At 52.5% G+C, this 20,277-nt stretch overlaps 1 protein-coding gene across 1 annotated transcript; it reads left to right on the plus strand.

The window, feature by feature from the left end:
• The first annotated feature begins 7,667 nt into the window (after nt 1–7,667).
• Nucleotides 7,668–16,202, plus strand: FEM1A (fem-1 homolog A). Its single transcript, XM_037505130.2, has one exon. It carries the CDS (start codon nt 8,029–8,031, stop codon nt 10,021–10,023), a length of 1,995 nt encoding a protein of 664 aa, XP_037361027.1. The 5' UTR covers nt 7,668–8,028; the 3' UTR covers nt 10,024–16,202.
• Nucleotides 16,203–20,277: the final 4,075 nt, after the last annotated feature.

Genomic DNA, 20,277 nt, shown 5'->3' on the forward strand with positions numbered 1-20,277 from the left:
TGAAAAGATTCTAAAGCGCTAGAATGAGAGCCCCCAGCCCCCCTCCCCGCCGCCGGGGTTGGGGGCCCCCGTGGGCCGCGGCGTCTCCGGGGCCCTCGGCGCGCCCGGGGCGCGGGCTCCGCGCAGGTGGCCTGGCCGTGGCCCGGCATCCGCGGCTCCGTTTAGGCGGCGGGAGGGGAAAAGCTGCTGCTAATGCCACCCCGCTGCGAGCGCCCGGCGGGCGGCCGGGGTGTGCCCGCGCATGGCCGCGCGCCGTTTGTGGCCTCCTGGGCCGGGGCCGGGGGCCGAGCAGGTAGCAGAGGAACAAGCTTCTGGGGCGCAGGAACAGGGGAGGGACAGTCGCGGCCGGGGAGCCGCCCCCCCGCGCGCCTGCTCCCGGCTGCCTTCCTGCCAGGCCGCGGGAGAAACTCGGGATGAAGAGAAGCAGCAGCGTCTCTGCAGCAGGGAAGCTTCCCCGTCTTCCTCGGGCAGGCGGTGCTGCGGGGAGTCTGCCTCCGGGACCCCTGCTCCCGGGTTCTTGCCACTCACATTTGCTGAGTGCCTACTGTGTGCCAGGCGCTGCTTTGGAAACTAGGGACACAGCAGTGAGCACAAGGCGGGGGAAAATGCCCACGTTGTCAGGGCTGACCTTGTCAGCAGGGCGGACGAGAAGAAACGCCCTCCGAGTGCGGATTCTCGAGTGGGTTAGCAGTCAGTGCTGATGGGGAAATAGAGCGAATTCGGGGCGCCCGGGGAGAGTTTGGCTTTGAGCTTTTCCACATCCGTGATGCAAACCCTTCTCCCAAGGATGAATTGCAGAGTCTCCAGACTGGAGGTACAAAGGACGTTGGAAGAGATGGGGTGCTCTGCAACAAGGCCAAGCGCAGGGCTACAAGAGCACGGGTGGGGAGGGCCAGATGCTGACGCTACAGGCACCCAGCCTCCTAGGGAACCCACTTAGAACTTCTGACTCTCCCCAAACTGAATTGCTAACAGCCTGCTATTGACTTGAGCCTTACCCGTAGCATAAACAGTTGATTAACACGTATATATTTTTTAAAGATTTATTTATTTATGCATATAAGAGCTGGGGTACAGGCCAGAGATGTGGGGGGGGGGTGAGAGGATTCACCAGAGACAGAGTGGGGAGCAGAACAGGTGGATCTACTGAAATACACTACTGAGGGGAGCAGCGGGCAAGACAGGAGAGGTCTGCTGCGCCATGTGGGTCATCTCCCTGGCTGGGGATTGAACTCAGGCACCGGGCCTTTGTGGTGGTAGCACAGAGACTTAAGCTCTAGGCCACCAGGGAGGCCCCCTGATTAACATATATTTGTATGCCATATATAGTCTTGTAATACAATAAGCTGGAGAAAAGGAAATGTTGTTTCAAAAAAATCGTCGGAAAGAGAAAATACATTTCCATACTGTAATTTGTGTATTGATACCCATATTGTTCAAGGGTCACCTGTAGTTCACCTGCAGTGTATATACAGCGGGCGTACATCACCGGAAGCATAGGTTGTGGTAATAGGTAATAAATTAGGAGGTGATGAGCATTTGAATATGTATCACTATGGGATAGGCTTCCCCAAGGTGTCCATGTAGACCTCTCCCTGAGATGGTCACTTGGGCGTGTGGGTTGGTTCCAGCTGAGCTCAATCATGGCCCTGCAGGCTCACGAGAAACCTTCACCACTCCCTTAACTAGCTAGAAGAAATGAGGGTTTCTACAAAAATTACCTTTCTGTGAAACAATGTCATGTGAGGGTGTGATGTTTGGAATTATGGCAGCTATTGTGACCCTATGAGGGAGACTAAGGATGACAAAGCTCTGGATGTTAGAAAAATTTAGGTTCTTGTTGAAATCACTGAGCTAAATGGACAACCTGGTGTCACCTACTTTGAATTTCTTACTAAACTGGAGAATTAAATTGATGATTAAATTGCACATTAAACTAGAGAATTTATCATTGATGGATTGACTTGTAGCCAAAGGTATCTATTCTTTACTTTTTTTAAAAAATGTAACTTTTCGGGCCTCCCCGGTGGCGCAGCGGTTGAGCGCTGGGTTGCGAGGCTGCCCGCAGCCTCTGCAGCGCTGGTTCGATCCCCGGCTGCTCCCCGGCCACCGGAGGAGGGTCCCACATGGCGCGCAGACCTCTCCTGCCGCCCGCTGCTCCCCTCAGCAGTGTACTTCGGTCCTTCTGCCTGCTCTGCTCCCCGCTCTGGCTCTGGTGAATTCTCTCACCCTCCCGCGCTTCTGACTGAACCCAGTGCATGTATAAAACGAAAACAAACAAACAAACAAATAAATAATAAAACATGCCTCTATTTAAAAAATAAATAAATAAATAAAAATAAAGAGTGAAAAATGGGATAGACATAGGTTGTTTAAAAAAAAAAAAAATAAAAAAATAAAAATGTAACTTTTCTTTTTTTCTTTTTGTATGTATCTGTGTGAGTCTGCTTCCATTTTCCCGGGTTTATCCTGATATAATTGACATATAACATTATGTAAATGTAAGGTGTACCCAGCGTTGATTTGATATACGTGTACATTACAAAATGATGACCACCACGTTAGCTAACACCTCCACACATCACATAATTACCATATCTTCTAAAGCACATCTGATCATCACCTACATGAGAACGGGAACTTGATCTGTTCTATTCACAGTCATATCCCCTCACTCAGCTCCTGTGCCTAGCACTTAGTAGGTGTCAAATAAATAACGTTGAATGCCTAAAGCATTTTCTGGGGCTGACCCAGAAGTAGGGGATAGTAGGAGAAATTCTCAGGGGTCACAAGCCAAGGATCATGATGAGGACCTTGTAGCATCAACATGTCTGCAAGTCTTGGCCCCCTTCTCTTTATGGCATTTTGTATCACAGAAATGGGGTCAACGCTTTTCCTTGTTCGGGATTTTCATCTTGTGTTGTGAAAATTTTTATTCAGACCCCAAATAAATAGCAACAGGACTTTGAAATGGAAATTGACTTGACTAATTGGATGAAATCAATTCATGGTGACCCCCGAGGACCCAACGTCCTGAGTCGTGTGTGTGAGCTGCAGGGGAATTTGTGTGAGCTGATGGGGATTGTTTATTTGTCTAGCTAAATTTGATTTTGTTTGGGCATAAAGGAGGAAGGATGTGGAAGGTGAGGGCCAGGCAGGGCAGAGGGAGGAAATGGGGAACACAATAGGGCTGGACATCCAAAACTCTCCAGTCAGCCTGGGAAAAGAGGGGGGCTGTGGCCTGGGTGTGCCCCGTGGCAAGGGAGACATTTAAGAATTTCTCACCAGGACTGTGGCACTTGTGATGGAAACCCCAGTCATTTCTGAGTCCCCTTGGAGGGTATCAGAGCCCCCTTCCTGAAAAAGGAAAAAATACTCCTCCCACAGCTGTTGCGTCCAACGTTCCAGCCTTCTAGAATAAGAAGCCATGCTTTTATGAACTAAATTGAAACCTAGTCACTAGAGTGCCGCTGATCATGATGATGGTGATGATGGCGATAACGGCGGCAATGGTGGGACTGCAGCTGGAGGGGCTCAACAGCGGGGATCCTCCTCTGCTGGGCCCTGTTTTTTTTAATAGGCATCTCATCGTTCATTGAGGTTTGCAATATTGCTATGGTGTGTGTTCACCTGCCTTCCCCAACACCTTGCACATTTGTATTTACAAAGCTCATATTGACATATTTTTCCCTTTGTGCCATAAAACTTGAACTCCCATTTTATGGATTAGAAAGCTGAGGTCAGAGAGGTTGAACAACTGGCACAGGCCCCACAGCTGATTGATAGTGGACTAGTTGCTAAACTGGAGAATTCAAGTTCCAGAATTAACCCCTTAGTTGTGTTGAGAGGCAGATAAGAACATGTTTTCAATTGAAGGAGAAAAAAAAAAAAAAACCAAGCCTACTTAGCTGCTCAGCAGCACAAAACGTTGTAAGGGTACACAAAGAGATGTACAGCGGGTGATCATCTGGCTGAGCCTCAAATGTTCCTAAACGCTCTCATACCTAGTCCCAGGTGTACTCTGCAGCCTCAAGAGAAGCTGTTTAACATGCAACTTTAAGCTGTTGTCCCATTACCAGACCTCACTCCCTCTAGTGAATTAATTTCTTTAATAAATATTGTGATTACCTTGTGAGCGGACAATTATATTGTAGGACATTGCCATCTGTGGAGTGACGTTTAAAACATGATGAAGCCTTTAGGCCGTCAAACATACAGGCAACCTTCAAATCATCACTGAGTTTAGTGTTCTGTTTTGTAAATGTTCTTATTTCACTGTAGAAAAATTGTGAAAATATTTTATCTTAAGCTCTTTACGTGCAAAAAAAAAAATTCCTTTGTGGGGTGTACATGTATGTGTATTATAAACAATTTAATCTCTTTATTACCAACATTTCAAATCTGCTATCAAATCCTATTTGGGAGCATTTCTTCTTTTTTTTTTTTAAAGATTTATTTATTTATACAAGAGCTGGGGTACAGGTCAGAAGCGTGGGAGGATGAGAGGATTCACTAGAGACAGAGTGGGGAGCAGAACAGGCAGATGGACCAAAAGCACTGCTGAGGGGAGCAGTGGGTGAGACAGGAGAGGTCTGCTGCTGGGTATCTCCTTGGCTGGCTGGGAATCGAACCCACGCTGCAGAGGCTGCAGACAGCTTCACAGCGCTGCGCTCAATCCGCTGCGCCACCGGGGAGGCCCGGAGCATTTCTTCATTTTAGAGCATTCAGAGAGTCTCAAAAAAATCAGTAACTTGGATTTTCTCAACTTGACACACGCTGGCCTGAATCTTCAAGGACTTCCCAGTTTGGCTGGGGAAGGAAAGGGGAATATGTGAAAAATTAAAAAAATGCCTCAAAAATTAAAGAATAATTCCAATGATATATCACCATACCAGCATATACTTTGAATGTCTATGATCATATAGACCAGAGATAGCAAGTACTAACAAGGATGCGGAGAAAAGGGAAGCCTGCTGTTGTATTTGTATAAATTGGTGCAGCCATTTTGGAAAAATAGTACGGAGGTTCCTCAAATCATTAAGAAGAGAAGTTCCGTATGACTCAGCAATTACCTATGAGTGTTCTCCAAAAGGAGATTAAATCACTAACCCAAAGAGCTATCTGCACCCATTGCAGCACTACTTATAATAGCTGAGACATGGAAGCAACATAAATGTCCATTAATGGGTGAATGGCTTTTTTAGAAGTGGAGAGAGAGAGAGAGAGAGAGAGAGAGAGAGAGAGAGAGAGAGAGAGAGAGAGAGAGAGAGAGAGGAATGCTATTCAACCATAAAAAAAGAAGGAAATTCTGCCATTTGGGGTCATTTTACTAAGTGAAATAAGTCAGTGAAAGACAAATATTGTAAGATCGTACTTATATGTGGAATAAAAAAATTAAGGAATAATTCCACTCCTATGTATTTACCCAAGAGAAAGGAAAGCATATTTTCACACAAAGACCTGTACATAAAAATTCATGGATTTTCACATGAAGAAAGACCTGTGCCGTACACAAAAGTATATGGCAAATTTATTCTTAATCAACAAAGACTAGGGCGGGGGTGGGGTGGGGTGGGTCAGGAATGGCTACTTGACCCAAGTGATGGAACTACTCCCTGTGAGAGGGATTGTCCTTGACCCTTCCCTCCTGGGAGTTCACAGTCCTTCTCCCTCCTTGATTTGGAGCAAGTGAGGAATTTCGTTATCAACCCCTTAATCTCAGAATGCCATTTGGGAGCGAGTTATGGACTAAACATTTGGCACCCACCCCCCAAAAGTCACAAGCTGCAGCCCTAGCCCCACGGTATAGTATTAGGAGGCCCAGGGCCCTTAGAAGGTCATGTTTCAATATGGTCATGAGGGGGGATCTTTGAGGAAGGAGGTCCAGGAATCCCCCAGGAAGACCAGAGTCCTGAATGAGATTTTAAGAAGGTCCAAGAGGTAGCTAAGCAAAGGGGGTGTGAACAGTGTTCCAAGCAGAGGGAAAGCACATGCAAAAGTGAGGGAGGTGTAAGAGAACACTTGAACCTTCCTGGGCATGCCAACATCCTTTATCTTTCCCATAATTCTCAGTAACTCAGGGGCAGGCAGCAGGAGAAAATGGAGGGGTTGGGGAGGGTTGAGGTAAAGGTCTCAGGGTATGGGGCTCAGGTTTCATCATCATCATGGGTGTCAACTTGCAGCTTGCATCCAGCACAGGTTTAATGCTCTGCTATCTCCACAGGGACAATTCTTGATCTTTTTTTGAACAAGGGAGGGGTTGCACATTTTCCTTTTGTACTGGGTTCAAAAGCTGACCCTGCCTTTTACTTACACTATTTCCTTGGGCTGATAATTGTGTAGGGATAAATGGTTTTCGGGCTTTTCTGCCCTCCTGCCATTAGGATTGCCCTGCCTGATGGGGCACCTGCATTTGTGATATTTTTATAAGTTGTGTTGTTTACTTCTGTGGGCCATGACTCAGTATTGAGATAGTCACCAAGAGAAGCAGAAGCAGGAGAAGAACAGGAGAGAGAAGAGGAGAAAGACGAGCAAAAGCAGCCCAGAGTGAAGACTTGCTGGGGGCTTGGAGGCCACGCCCCAATGATATTGGAAAAGTTACCAGGTCCGATGCCAAGGGCTTATGCAAATGAATCTTTATTTTGCATTGAAGGTATTGAAGTTGAAGGAAATTAATATTTAATAAAATATTTTGGTGTTAAGTAGAGAAAAGCAAATGTTTTCAGTTCTATTCACAAAAAGATGTAATTTACCATAAGAATTGTTTAAAAAGGGGAAAAGGTTTCTTTTTTTTTTTTTTTTAAAGATTTATTTATTTATTATTTATACAAGCACTGGGTACAGTCAGAAGTGTGGGAGGGTGAGAGAATTCACCAGAGCCAGAGCGGGGAGCAGAGCAGGCAGAAGGACCGAAGTACACTGCTGAGGGGAGCAGCGGGCGGCAGGAGAGGTCTGCGCACCATGTGGGACCCTCCTCCGGTGGCCGGGGAAGCAGCCGGGATCAAACAGGCGCTGCAGAGGCTGCGGGCAGCTTCGCAACCCAGCGCTCAACCGCTGCGCCACCGGGGAGGCCTGGGAAAAGGTTTCTTAATGTTTTTGCTTTATTTGCTGCTTTTTGCTTTTTGTTGTTTTTTGCTTTATTTCAAATAGTCCCTTTCCATGTAGAAATCTCAAAATTATATTAGTAAATATTATGAGCAGTTTTTTACATAAGCTCTGCAATTTTTTACCCTCGGTTCCATGATAAATCTATATTTCTAGAGTCCAGAAAGTTAATTTTTTAGCATTTAGTGTATTAGAGTGAGTAAATAAACATATGCCTGAGTGAACGAATGCAGAAGTAACGGATGAATAAGGTGTGAACAAGCTCTGGAGAGTGACCTTACTCCCTGCTCCCCTACAGACCTCAACTCTGCCCGGCTTTCCACCTCTCCCCAGCGCCCCCTGCCAGTTAACCGATCAGACTAACTGATCAGACCGGAATCAGACCCCACCGCTCTCTCTTTCAGTCTTCGTACTCGGTCCTGAAGACTCCTCCCCAGCTGGGGCGGAGTCACTCGCGATGCCTTTTTGGCAATGTAGTCTTGCTCGCGAGGCACTGACCCAAACACAGGAAAAACGTACGCAAACTTCCTGGAGTCCCACAAACCATCGCGGTGACATTGCATGACGGGAAGTGTAGTCCGGAAGTGGCCCTTATCCAACAGAATCACCTAGGATTGGGACGATTCCCACAATGCACCGTGCTCCCGGTTCACCACGACTGCCCCGCGCTCTTCTGGGATGTGGAGTCTCGAAACTTTCTCTATCCTAAGACCTATGGAGTGGGCCGGCCCAGAGGACTACATTTCCCTGCGCAACCCCATTCCCCAACAGCACCAGGCCCCGGCCGCCATTTTGTTCCGCCCGAAGAACCCCTAAGATGGCGGCGGGGGAGACGGTGAAGGTTGCAGTCGCCGCCTCCAGGCTTTAGTCCGCCGTTTCCCCGTCCCCCGGCGCCCGGCCCATGGCCTGGCGGAGACCCGGACCATGGACCTCCGCACCGCCGTGTACAACGCCGCTCGCGACGGCAAGCTGCAGCTGCTGCAGAAGCTGCTCAGCGGCCGGAGCCGGGAGGAGCTGGACGAGCTGACGGGTGAGGTGCCCGGCGGGGGGACGCCGCTGCTGATCGCCGCCCGCTACGGCCACCTGGACGTGGTCGAGTACCTGGTGGACCGGTGCGGCGCGAGCGTGGAGGCGGGCGGGTCGGTCCACTTCGATGGCGAGACCATCGAGGGCGCGCCGCCCCTGTGGGCCGCCTCGGCAGCCGGCCACCTGGACGTGGTGCGGAGCCTGCTGCGCCGCGGGGCCTCAGTGAACCGCACCACGCGCACCAACTCCACGCCCCTGCGCGCCGCCTGCTTCGACGGGCACCTGGAGGTGGTGCGCTACCTGGTGGGTGAGCACCAGGCCGACCTGGAGGTGGCCAACCGGCACGGGCACACGTGCCTCATGATCTCCTGCTATAAGGGCCACCGCGAGATCGCCCGCTACCTGCTGGAGCAGGGCGCGCAGGTGAACCGGCGCAGCGCCAAAGGCAACACAGCCCTGCACGACTGCGCCGAGTCCGGCAGCCTGGAGATCCTGCAGCTGCTGCTCGGGTGCAATGCCCGCATGGAACGCGACGGCTACGGCATGACCCCGCTGCTGGCGGCCAGCGTGACGGGCCACACCAACATCGTGGAGTACCTCATCCAGGAGCAGCCTGCTGGGGAGGAAGCGCGGCCGGGGCTGTCCCTCGAAGGACCCTCCACCGGCCCGGTGTGTGCGCAACCCCAGGGCGCCCACTGCTGCAGCTCCTTCCCAGAGGAACCACTCAGTGGTGAAACTTACGAAAGTTGTTGCCCCACCAGCCGGGAAGCTGCGGTGGAAGCCTTGGAATTGTTGGGAGCCACCTACGTGGATAAGAAGCGGGACCTGCTTGGGGCCCTGAAACATTGGAGGCGGGCTATGGAGCTGCGTCACCAGGGGGGTGCCTATCTGCCCAAACCAGAGCCCCCACAGCTGGTCCTGGCCTATGACTATTCCAGGGAGGTGAACACAGCAGAGGAATTGGAAGCTCTTATAACCGACCCGGATGAGATGCGCATGCAGGCGCTGTTGATCCGAGAGCGCATTCTGGGTCCTTCTCATCCAGACACTTCTTATTATATCCGTTACAGGGGTGCAGTGTACGCTGACTCTGGCAATTTTGAGCGCTGCATCCGTTTGTGGAAGTATGCCCTGGACATGCAGCAGAACAACCTGGAGCCGCTGAGCCCCATGACAGCCAGTAGCTTCCTCTCCTTTGCCGAACTCTTCTCTTATGTGCTCCAGGACCGGGCGGCCAAGGGCAACTTGGGCACCCAGATCGGCTTTGCAGACCTCATGGGGGTGCTCTGCAAAGGGGTCCGGGAAGTGGAACGGGCCCTGCAGCTACCCAAAGAGCCTGGGGACTCCACGCAGTTCACCAAGGCTCTGGCCATCATTCTCCACCTGCTCTACCTGTTGGAGAAAGTGGAGTGCACACCGGAGCAGGAGCACTTGAAGCACCAGACCGTCTACCGGCTGCTGAAGTGTGCCCCCCGCGGCAAGAACGGCTTCACCCCTTTGCACATGGCTGTGGACAAGGAGACCACAAATGTGGGCCGATACCCAGTGGGCAGGTTTCCCTCCCTCCAGGTGGTCAAGGTGCTGCTCGACTGCGGGGCTGACCCAGACAGCCGGGACTTTGACAACAACACCCCATTGCACGTGGCAGCCCAGAACAACTGCCCGGGAATCATGAACGCCCTCATCGAGGCTGGAGCCCACATGGATGCCACCAATGCCTTCAAGAAAACAGCCTATGAGCTGCTGGATGAGAAGCTGCTCGCCAAGAGCACCATTCAGCCCTTCAATTATCTCACCCTGCAGTGCCTTGCAGCCCGCGCCCTTGACAAGAACAAGATCCCCTACAAAGGTTTCATCCCGGAAGAGCTGGAGGCTTTCATCGAGCTGCACTGACAGGGTTCCCAGGTGGGAGAAAGCAGAGGGTGTGGCCAACACCCTCACCTCTTGTTGAGCACTTCCGATGGCACTAAATGGGAGAAGGGCTGTTTTGCCTCCAGAGCAGCTGTTGGTGCTAGGAGCCATCAGGATCACGTGATGCCCACACACCCACCCCGACTTGGGAAAAGACACAGCCTTCCGCCCCTCCTGTCTTCTTGGGTTTGGGGGCCTTTGCCTTCTCACCTAGCATGGAGGGATTGAAGCCATTGCCTTCCTACCCTGCAGGAAACAAGGGAAGAAGCTGAGAATTGGGTCTGGCCTCTCTTGGCCCCTCACGTGGCGGGGTAAATCCAACCACAAGATGCAGTGTTAGGACTGGAGACTCCCGAGGTTGGACATTCAAGTCACAAGAAGCAAGACCACCTCTCAGTTCTTCCAGCTCAGTTGCACTCTGATTCCTCCCTCGCTGCCAGTCACTGGCCTCGAGGGTGGGAGTCTTGCCCAGGGCAGTCTGCCACTTGCATAGCTTTCAGTTGATTGGTGTTCTGTTTATTTAACCAGTGGGCAGGTCACGAGCGTTGCACAGGAGTCCTGAAGTTTTGCTGCCATAATTTTTCTTTTCCTTAAATTGTCAGACTTGATCAGTTACTTTCATGCAGTGAGGGTTTTGCTGTGCCTGAGATGGCCAGGGCCATCAAGAATGAGCTTTGTTGTGTGAAAAACTTGGCGAGGGGGCTAAAAAGTTAATGGTGTTGATCCCTAATTCAGGAGTGACTGCATTTCTTAAAATTTCACTCGATTGCCTTTGGCTTGGACCTGCTGACTCTCCACTCTCATTAGAAAGAGAAGTTTTCTCCGAACAGCGCCTAAGGAGCAGGCGTGACGCCAGCGTCTGCTGCGCAGCAGCTAGCATGGTCCCTTGGCGTTTAGTTTTTACAGTTTCTGAGTTAAAGCTGCAGGCCGCTTCAGCCTCTCATACACGCCTGGGCTTCCCCGGTGGCTCCAGCCACTGTAGCTGCTCAAGGACCCAAATCCAGGTCTTCCCGAGAAAAGCCCAAGCAGTCAACAGATGAGCTACGTGAATGTCAAGAACTAGTGGCCGGCTGAGGTGGGACTGAGTCTTGGCTTCCCGGCACCTGGGGTATAAAGTGCCCGAGCTAGACAGCTGGCCTCCCTGAGGCTTCTGACCCTCCGAGCGCCTGGCAGGCAGCAGGAGATTAGTCTTGGCCTCCTTGGAGAGCAGAGACTAGGGAGGGGATGGGCGCAGCTGCCCCCACAGCTCAGGAGAGAAGACGCGTTGGGGGAGCGTTGTGACTCCTCAGCCTTTGGGAACCCAGAGGTCCCTGGACGGGGTCCCCTGCCCCTCCGTGGCAACCAGGTCCAGTTTGGATTTGCAGTGTTAGTTAGGCTGGTATTTATTGGCAAGGCCACATTTTACCTTCCGGCGAGATGGGAAAACACAGTTCCGACCCTCCCAAAGCATGGAATAAAGCAATGAGGCCATTGACGCGCGTCTCGGGGCTGATGTTTAAGTCGTTAAAAAGACGCCGTTGGAAGAGAGCGGCCCGGCGGTCCTTGGGGTAGGTTCTTGCTGGGGCAGGCCGTGTCTCCGTCCCCCAGCCGCCTGCTCTAGCCACAGGAGTTTCTGCTCGTGTGGTGGGGCCTTGTGGAAGGTTGTATTTGGAAAGTGGCATTTTACCGTTTTAAAAATAAAGGTAAAAACCAAGCCCCTGCCTTCTGGTAGGGTTGCCGCAGAAAGGGCCTGTCTCGGCCCTCCTCAAAGGTGAGGAAGGTGAGGGGAAGCAGGCGACCCCTGACTGAGCCTTGCCTCACGTGAGACCCGGTGAGGGAGCCTGGCCCGGCCCTGGCCCCAGCAGCCTGTCCGTGAACTTGGCTTTCCTGGCGCTGGCTCCCCTCCCCGCTTCTGCCATGGCACTCATGGCTGCTGTTCTGGTCTTCTCCAGCCAGCAGAGCCCAGCCCACCTGAAAGCACCTGCCATTAGTTGGTTCCCTGTGTTTCCTGAGCTCCTGCTGTGCCAAGCCTGCTCAGCTCCTGGGGCAGGATGGAGCCAGCTGTTGAGGTCACTTACAGCCCATGTTCTCACCTCCTGTGGTGGTGGGGGCTGGGCCTTGAGGACCCTCCCAGCAGTGCTGGGGCTTGGAAGGTTCCGTTTTCACTGGGGCCCAACAGTTCTGAACAGCCACACCCAAGGCCGCATCCTGAGTATGTCGTCGCCCTGAAGGAGTGGCTCCTGAGCTGGCGCTGCTCTCAGCAGGCGCCCGGGAGGCGCCTGGATGGGCCACCTCGCTGCTCACAGCGGCCCTGTAGGGCAGGCCTTCGTGCTTTGCAGGTGGGGGAACCTGAGGTGATTCAGAGTTGGTACAAAAGACTTGCAATGAGGAAAACTGATCGAGCCCAAATGCTTTCTGAAAACGCAGACCTGAGCATTGTGACTAGCTTGGACTTGCCACTGAAAGCTCTTCAAGCTCAGCTGGTTTCAGGTGAGGCTTCTTCCAGCTGTCAACATACAAGTGACCTGCTTCCTTCGAGGGCCCCGGGGTGACAGGCAGCAGTAGGGAGAGGATCTTCATCCTAGTCAGCCTAAGGCGCGCTCCTGTGGGTCTGCTTGTCGCCCAGGAGTGGGGGTGTAGTTCAGCCTGCGCTGAGTCACCTTGGAGGGGACGGGGAGGCGGCCACCTCCCCAAAACCTGTAACCCAAGGGAAATCGGGATTGGCCCAAAGTGGGGCTATCGATGCTGTGGAGGATGGCACGGGGGCCGCAATAGTGCGGTCATTGCCTGCCGCTCATCAGGGGACGCGCGCACAGGCCCCGTGGCCTGCCCCACGGCCCCTGCCAGATGACCACGGCTGTTGCCACCGCCGAGCAAACTTGCCCGAGCTCACCCAGCCAGGGGGTGTCAGGGTGGCAGCAGAAACCCGAGTTCGAGGTGTCCAAAGGTATGCAACCCGCTCACGGCCACTCCCCTCCCTGCTTCCTGCCCCCACGGAACAAGGCTGCCTGGAGCTGTCTGCTAGGTTGAAGCCGCAGAGCTGGGGCGCTCTGAGGGTCTCGGCCCTCGCTGAGTGACCAGCGTCTTGAGCAAGTAAAGGAGCGGGTGAGTGAGCGAGTGCCTCATGGGGAGTTGGGGCTGCCTCTGCTGGGGGCCGCAGCTGGGGTAACAGAGCAGTCCCTGATGGCTTGGCCACCGGCAACCCGCCGCCCGCACCGGATTCCAGAACTGTCATCTGAGCGGTGTTTACAGGGCCCAAGGTTAAAGATAGCGCAGCTTGGAACCACGTCAGCCCAGAAAGGCGAGATGAGCAGCCCCTTGGACCACTGCACTCGGGGGCCCCACTGCAGCAGGGCGCGGCGCTGTGTCCCTGGGGAAAGGTGGGGTCGGGGTGTGGATTCCTGCGGGCCATTTGGTTAGGACTGGACAAGTGCTCGTCATGCGTGTGCCAGGCGAGACCCTGCAGGGCTAGAATGTCCCCGCCCCTGACCTGGGCACCTGTATTTCCCATAAGTCACAGAAGAGATGCTGACTTGACTGTTGTATGGGACGTTTGCGATCCCCCAGTGCAGCCCGCTTCCTGCCCCGTGTCCTTGACGCCTGTGAAGCAGTGAGGGAGGGATCATGTGTCACCAACCCCCGGATGCCTTCCTGGGTCACCAGGAGCACAGCCCCAGCTGTCTTGAACGTGCCCCTGGGGTCATTGCTTCCCAGCCTTTATCACCCGAACCCCTCTAATTGCCTTTTCCTTGTTTTCTTGTTTATTCATTTTATCCCCTTCCCTGGAACGTCACCTGCACAAGCTTGTTCCTGCTGTGTCCCCAGTGCTTTGAAGAGGACCTGCCGCACAGTAGTGTGTGTGGAGTGAATAAGTGATCTCTCGGGCTGTCAGGAGGCCTGCCTAGCCAGGGCAGTGAGAGAGTGACCCGTGGGGGGCATGGGAGACGGGAGGCAGCTGGCACAGGACCGTTACACCCCGGTGGGCCTTTAGGCCTGCGGGCAGGTGCTACAGAATTTCAAGCTAAGGAAAGAAGTGACCCTATCTAAGCCTCCGGCTTGTGTCAGGGAAGAGATTGGCAGGAGCCTGGGGTAGATGGTGGAGACTGGGGGATTACAGAGGTTTCCAGATGAATGTGGGGGAGTAAGAGCTGGAATAGAATGAAGCTGACAATTGTAGCTCTTCGGGCTGGCAAGACGGATGATTTGGGGCTAGAGAAAGAAACAAGAGGTGTCAACACTGACCTAGGTTTTTGGATGGAGCCAGTGGGGTTTTAACTGACCCAGGTTCAGTCAAAGTCACAGAAAAAGCTAGAAAGTATTTTGAACTGAGCATTCAGTAATGCAATGTGAAAGCGCTCAGTGCCACTGAAGCACTGCACGTGCCCTGAATGTTCACACTGGAGCAGAGGAAAAGGGAAAATCAGTGTGGAGCCTGCAGGCTGCGCCCGTGGGCCAAGCCCTCCTTGCAGAGTGTGCACGGCTCCCGGGGGCTGCTTCCACACGACAGACCGCTTGGCTCCCAAGGTCTGAAATAGTTTCTGTTTAGCTCTTTGCGGACCAGGCGTGCCAACCCCTGCTCTAAAGTTTCACTTTAGGAAGTTAGAAAAATAAGCACAAATTAAACCCAAAGTAAGTGGAAGCAAGGAGAGAATAAAAGTGTGGAAATCAGTGACATAGAAATGGACAATGGGTAAAAATCAAAACTTAAAAAACAAAAATCAAAATTTAAAAGTAATAAAATTGAGTACAGCACATGGGGGATCAGGGCCCCCAACTTGCAGTTAATCTTCTGGTTCAGCCCAGTCTCATTCCAGAAGGATCATGGCGGCTGGGCCGTGTGGGGGGCGGCTGGGACAGAGGCCATGCGGCCTTAGGCACACCACTGCCCCGCCACAGCCTCAGTTTTCTCACCCGTGAGTGGGGTCATGGTACCAGCTGCTGCTAATGAGGCATGAAGGGGTAAATGAGCCCGGAGAGGGGCTGAAGGACCCCAGGGGGAGCCTCAGGGCACACAGGAGATTGGGCAAGACCCTCCCCCCCACCTCACCCCAGCTGTCAGCTCCTGGGGAAGAGAACAATTTTAACTTCCCTTGGAAATTGGAAACCCAGGCAGCCTCCCAGAACTATAAAAAGTCAAGTGTCCACTGAGCAGGTTAAAAATAAAAGATCCCAACCCAGGGGCATTTGGGGCTGGGAGGAGGCACTGCGGCGGGCTGGCATGTGCTGTGTGACCTAAAGCGGGTGTCGGCCCACCTCGGGCTCCCCCGCCAGCAGTGTTAGACCGGAAGGTTTCCAAAGACCCAGTTTATGAGGATATGCAAGGACCCTGCTGCTGCCATCTGCAGAAGCCGTAAGTGGAAAGGAGGGGCTGTCGGTGCCACTTTGGCACTTTCGGGGTCGTATCCCTCTGGACTCCTGGGAGGAACCCCAGCCTCAGCCACCAGCAGGGACAGCCTGGAACTGCTGGCAGATGGCTCCCCCTCGTGGCGATGAGTGCTCACGGCACCTTCCGAATCTCCGCAAATGAAAAGCACGTCCTCTTAGGTGTCTACTCTCCAGAAGACACCCGCCCTGTGTCCAGCTCCGCCACACCTGTCTTCCGGAGGCGCCAAGCTTCCTCCCACCATCGGGGCTTTGCCTGGGGTGTACCCACGGCCTGTCTTACCCTATTCTTTCTCCAGGAGGCCTCCTAGCCCCCACAGTGTGCCGCAGCACGCGGCACACCCAGGACCACCCCAGTTGCAAACACCTAATCCTGTGTCTCTACCTGAGACCCAAGTCCCTGGCCTGCAGTAGGTACTCCATGCATACTGCTCCGTGAACAAATAAACGAATGAAGAAATGAATGGAACATTCACCAGCAGGCAGGAAGCGAATGTGCAGTCAAGAGGCTATTTAAAGAAAAAGACTTGAGCATTAATTCAAACTCATTTTTGGAGCACCTGCTGTGTGCCAGGCACTGGCATCCGCCAGTGAAGTCAACATAAAAAATTCCCGTCCACAGGAAAGGCACACGGCAGTGAGCTTGTCTAAAATGCTAAGTGTTACGGAAAAATAAAGCAGAGTTGGGTGCTGTAATAAATGAATTTTAAATGGGGTGTTTAGGGAAGCCTCCAGTGAGAGCGTGACATTTAAAGAAAGATCTGTAGGAGGGGGCCTCCCCAGTGGTGCAGCGGTTGAACGCTGTGTTGCGAAGCTGCCTGCAGCCTCTGCAGCGCTGGTTCGATCCCCGGCCACCGGTGAGGGTCCCACATGGCGCGCAGACCTCTCCTGCCGCGCCCACTGCTCCCCTCAGCAGTGTGTTTCATCAGTCTGTCCGTTCTATTCCCCGCTCTGGCTCTGGTGAATTCTCTCACCCTCCCGCACTTCTGACTGCACCCAGTGCTTGTATAAATAAATAAATAAATCTTTAAAAAAGTAACAAATTAAAAAAAAAATCTGTAGGCGGTGAGGAGGGAGCGAGGCAGGGATCTGAAGGAAGGGCATTCCAAGCAGAAGACAGCCCATGCAAAGGCCCTGGGGCAGGAACAGGGCGGATTGGAGGAACAGTGGGGCCTGTGTGGTTGGAGCTGAGTGAATGGGAGAGGGAAGGTGAGGACAGGGAGGACGGCCACAGAGCCCTCTGGTGGCTGCTGTGGGGAGAAGAGACCTTGCCTGCCCTCTTCCCTCCAGGAGGCAGGAAACAGAAACTTGGGTGGAGGTGACTGTGCTGGCCCAAGTTAGCAAGGATGGGGGCGCGGAATCAGTAGGGGTACAAGAGCAAGGGGAAATGAGCACATCATGGACATATTTTTGAAAGGAGAATCAGGACTGGCTGACAGATCAGTCCACGGTGATTCCTAAATTCTAGCTGAGCAGGTACAAGGAGTTTCCACCGGAAACATGGGGTGACTGGGAAAGTAAGTTTGGAGGCCAGTTGGGCGGGCACAGTGTGGCATGTTGGATGTGAGACCCCCAAGGCCCTCTGTGTGGAGATGCCAAGGGCAGCTGGACCCAAGTGTGGTGCTCAAGGGAAGACAGGACTGTGGGCATCATCTGAGGTGCAGGCAGGGGTAAGAGCCTAGAGTGTGAGTGCGGGACAGGGGAAGGGAGGCAGAGAGGTGGGAGGCCAGCCAGAGGAGTGTGGGGGTCCCTGAGGAGCTCCCAGGAGGAGGGCAGAGAAGCCGAGTCAGCCACTGCCTAGAGAAGGCGTAGGACTGAGACGTCACCACTGGGCTTAACATGAAGTTGCCACTGACCTTGACGAGGGCGGTTTCTGAAGCTCTGAGGGGAAGTGTGGTGGTGAGGGTACAGGGGCTGGGCTGGGCTGGAGGACTTCCATAAATTACATTCTGGGGAAAACCCTGCAGGAAATTGTCCCATCTTGGCCCACTCTGGGTTGCCCTTACCTTCCCAGAGGCCCTCTTTATCTCATAAGGACAGAGGGGCTCTGAGGGCCTGGCCTTGCCACCTGCACAAACTTCCTCCTTTCTGGCTCTGCTGGACTTTTGGTTCCTTGTACCAGGCCCTGTGTGGCTGGGACTGGATCATTCTAACCTTTGTCTTCAGTGTCAGGGTAACCCTGGCAAAGGCCTAGGGGAAGCAGATGCTTCTAGAAGAAACTGAGAATAAACAGACACCAGCTTGTTCCTCACCAGCCATCTGCAAACCCCAGTGTGGGCACTGCCCTCAGCCCCACTGCTGCGCTCCATGTGTTGGTAAAGCTCTCTAACCTGAGAGACTGGACATTCTATGGCAACCGCTGATTATGGATGGGAAAATCAGAGAAGCATCTTTTCAAAGAAAAGTAGAATTTCTCATATTTTCTTCCTGCTTCTTCATTGATTGCAAGGCACCCCACTGCTCTAGCAACACAGATTCCAAGGGTGTTTTTCATTCTGGTTATGAAGGGATCCTCTGGTGGAAAACTATGAGGCCATGAAAAAGGAGGGCACGCTTTTGTGCCAGAGTGACAGATGCTCTGGATGGAGCAGATCCGGGTGAATATGAGAACATATATTCATGTGATGCTCTTGGGGAGAAGCCAGACACAAAAGGCCACACTGGGTGTGAGTCTGAAATTCTTAAATTACAGCATTTATATTTTTTTCCAACCAATAAATGTGATCACCAACATAGAACTCTTTCAGGAGTTAATTTGCTTTAATAATCTTTTCAGACTATTTCCCATATTTTTCTTTAAATTTGTTTCCTTTTTTAATTAAAAAAGTAACATAATTGTCATAAGCTGTGTAACCTTAGCTAGATTACTTAACCTCTCTGAGCCTCAGTTTCCTCCTCTGTAAAATGGGAATAATGAAACCCACCTCTGAAGTATGTTGTAAGGGTCTGGTGAAGATTCCATGGAAAGCTCTTAGACCAATCCTTGGCCTGAAGGAAATGCTCTCAAAGTATTTATGGTTGTTAGCTGTCTTATATAAAATAAATCAGAGTAGAGTGGGAGTTGGGTGGGGGCAATTTAAAACAATTTTTAAGTGCTCAAAGATTTCATTGAGAAAGTGACATTTGGGCAGTGTCCTGCAGGCGTTAGGGAGCTTAGAGTTAAGGAGGTGTCTGGGGGAGGGTGAGAGCACAGCCTGTGCAAAGGCCCCGGGGCAGGATCAGGTGTGGTGTGTCAGAGGACCAGTGAGGAGACCCATGTGGCAGCAGAGTGATCGCAAGTGTTGTCTCTGGGAAGAGCTAGGTGGCTGGGCACAGGGGGGGAAGGCCAGTTAACCCCAACTGCTCTTTGGTACTTTTAGTTTGAATTTTGAACCATAAGAATGTATTTCTTGTTCAAAAAAGGATATTAAATACACACCTGTCGATTGTGCATTTGCATGCAGTGCCACGTTGCTGGGAGGAGGGAAAATGGGGGGCACAGTGAGCAGATGCCGTCACCTACCTCTTGTCTTGGCAGACGGGGGGCATCCAGAACACGCTAGAAACGTAGATTTGCAAGATCCAAACATTGTGTCCCTCCTTCTGCCCTGGCTGAGCTGCACCTGTTCACTTGCTGTGTGCCTCTAGGCAAGGCACTGCCCTCTCTGTGCCCAGGGAATATTTGCAAAACATCCAACCAGCTCACAAGACATTACGCGCAGGGACACACATATTGACCTTGGGAAATCTGCTAGCTATTCACATTTTACAACTTTTAAAGAAGGGGGAATTTTTCTAATTTTTCTCCCTATTTTTCTTGAAGGTTGTTCCTCCTAGAGGGGTCAAGGGACTTTCCCTGGCCACACGCTTGCCCATGTGGCCACGTGAGGTGGGCTGGCCTCCTAGACGGTGGTGGTCACCAGGGGGTGCTGGAGCAGCAGGAATTGTGACTAAGTCCCTAACTGGGGGATTGCGGCCCCCTCCCCCAAGTTGCTCCATCTCCCTGCCTGATATCCCCTCTAGGCCTGTGCCCGCTTCTAGGAAAATTTTCCTAGTCCATAGCTCATTCCAATTTACACCTCAGTTTAGCTACTCTTTCCAGAAGCTTAATCCCTCTAGGCTGCTCAGGGGTCCCCCTTGGGCTACTTTTCCCATATCACAGACCTGACCACCCAAAACTGTTTTTGTCTCCATCATTGAGCCAGGAGCCCTGAACGGATGGGACAGAGTTGTCCTGGGGTGTGGGGCTAACCATTCGGCCATCACTGCACCCACTGGGCTGCATGCAGTAGGAGCTTTGTAAATGCGGCTGAGTAAATGGTTAGGCGAGTCCATGTCCTTCCTACTCACTGACCAGGGAACTCCACGAAGGCAGGCAAGAGGTCTGTGCCCCTGGCACCTAGCACAGGCGTGCACGCAGCAGGCGCTCAGAAACTGTTCACCAAAGGGGTTCAATTACTGAGCGTTTATTATGTGCCCTGTCCTGTGCTGGGATTTGAAAACACCCAAGTGACCCAGACAGCTCCACCCAGAGCTCTCAGGGCAGGCAGGGTGTGGTGGGAAGCCATCAAGAAAGCAAAATGAGCAAGAATATAACTAAAAAAATTGAGGCAATAAATTATCAGCGAAGAGCAGAGCTGTCTTTACCCCTAGTGCACGTACCCCAGTGTCCGAGATAGTCCTGGCAGCGTGGGTGCCTTCAGATGGCAGAAGGTCACTTCTCCGTGACTGCCTAGGTATTTGGACAACACCTCAATGCTCAGAGACCGTTTCCACATCCACACCCCACACACCCCATCCTGGAATCTAACTTGCAGCAGTCTACCAGACTTCACCTCAGCAGGGGGGTGGGGGCGGGGAGGCGGACGGAGCTGAGCCCTGATAGCAACTAAGTCA

This window comes from Talpa occidentalis, unplaced genomic scaffold (genome assembly GCF_014898055.3).
Source record: "Talpa occidentalis isolate TD23 unplaced genomic scaffold, MPIMG_talOcc4v2.1 talOcc4.12, whole genome shotgun sequence".
NCBI lineage: Eukaryota > Metazoa > Chordata > Mammalia > Eulipotyphla > Talpidae > Talpa > Talpa occidentalis.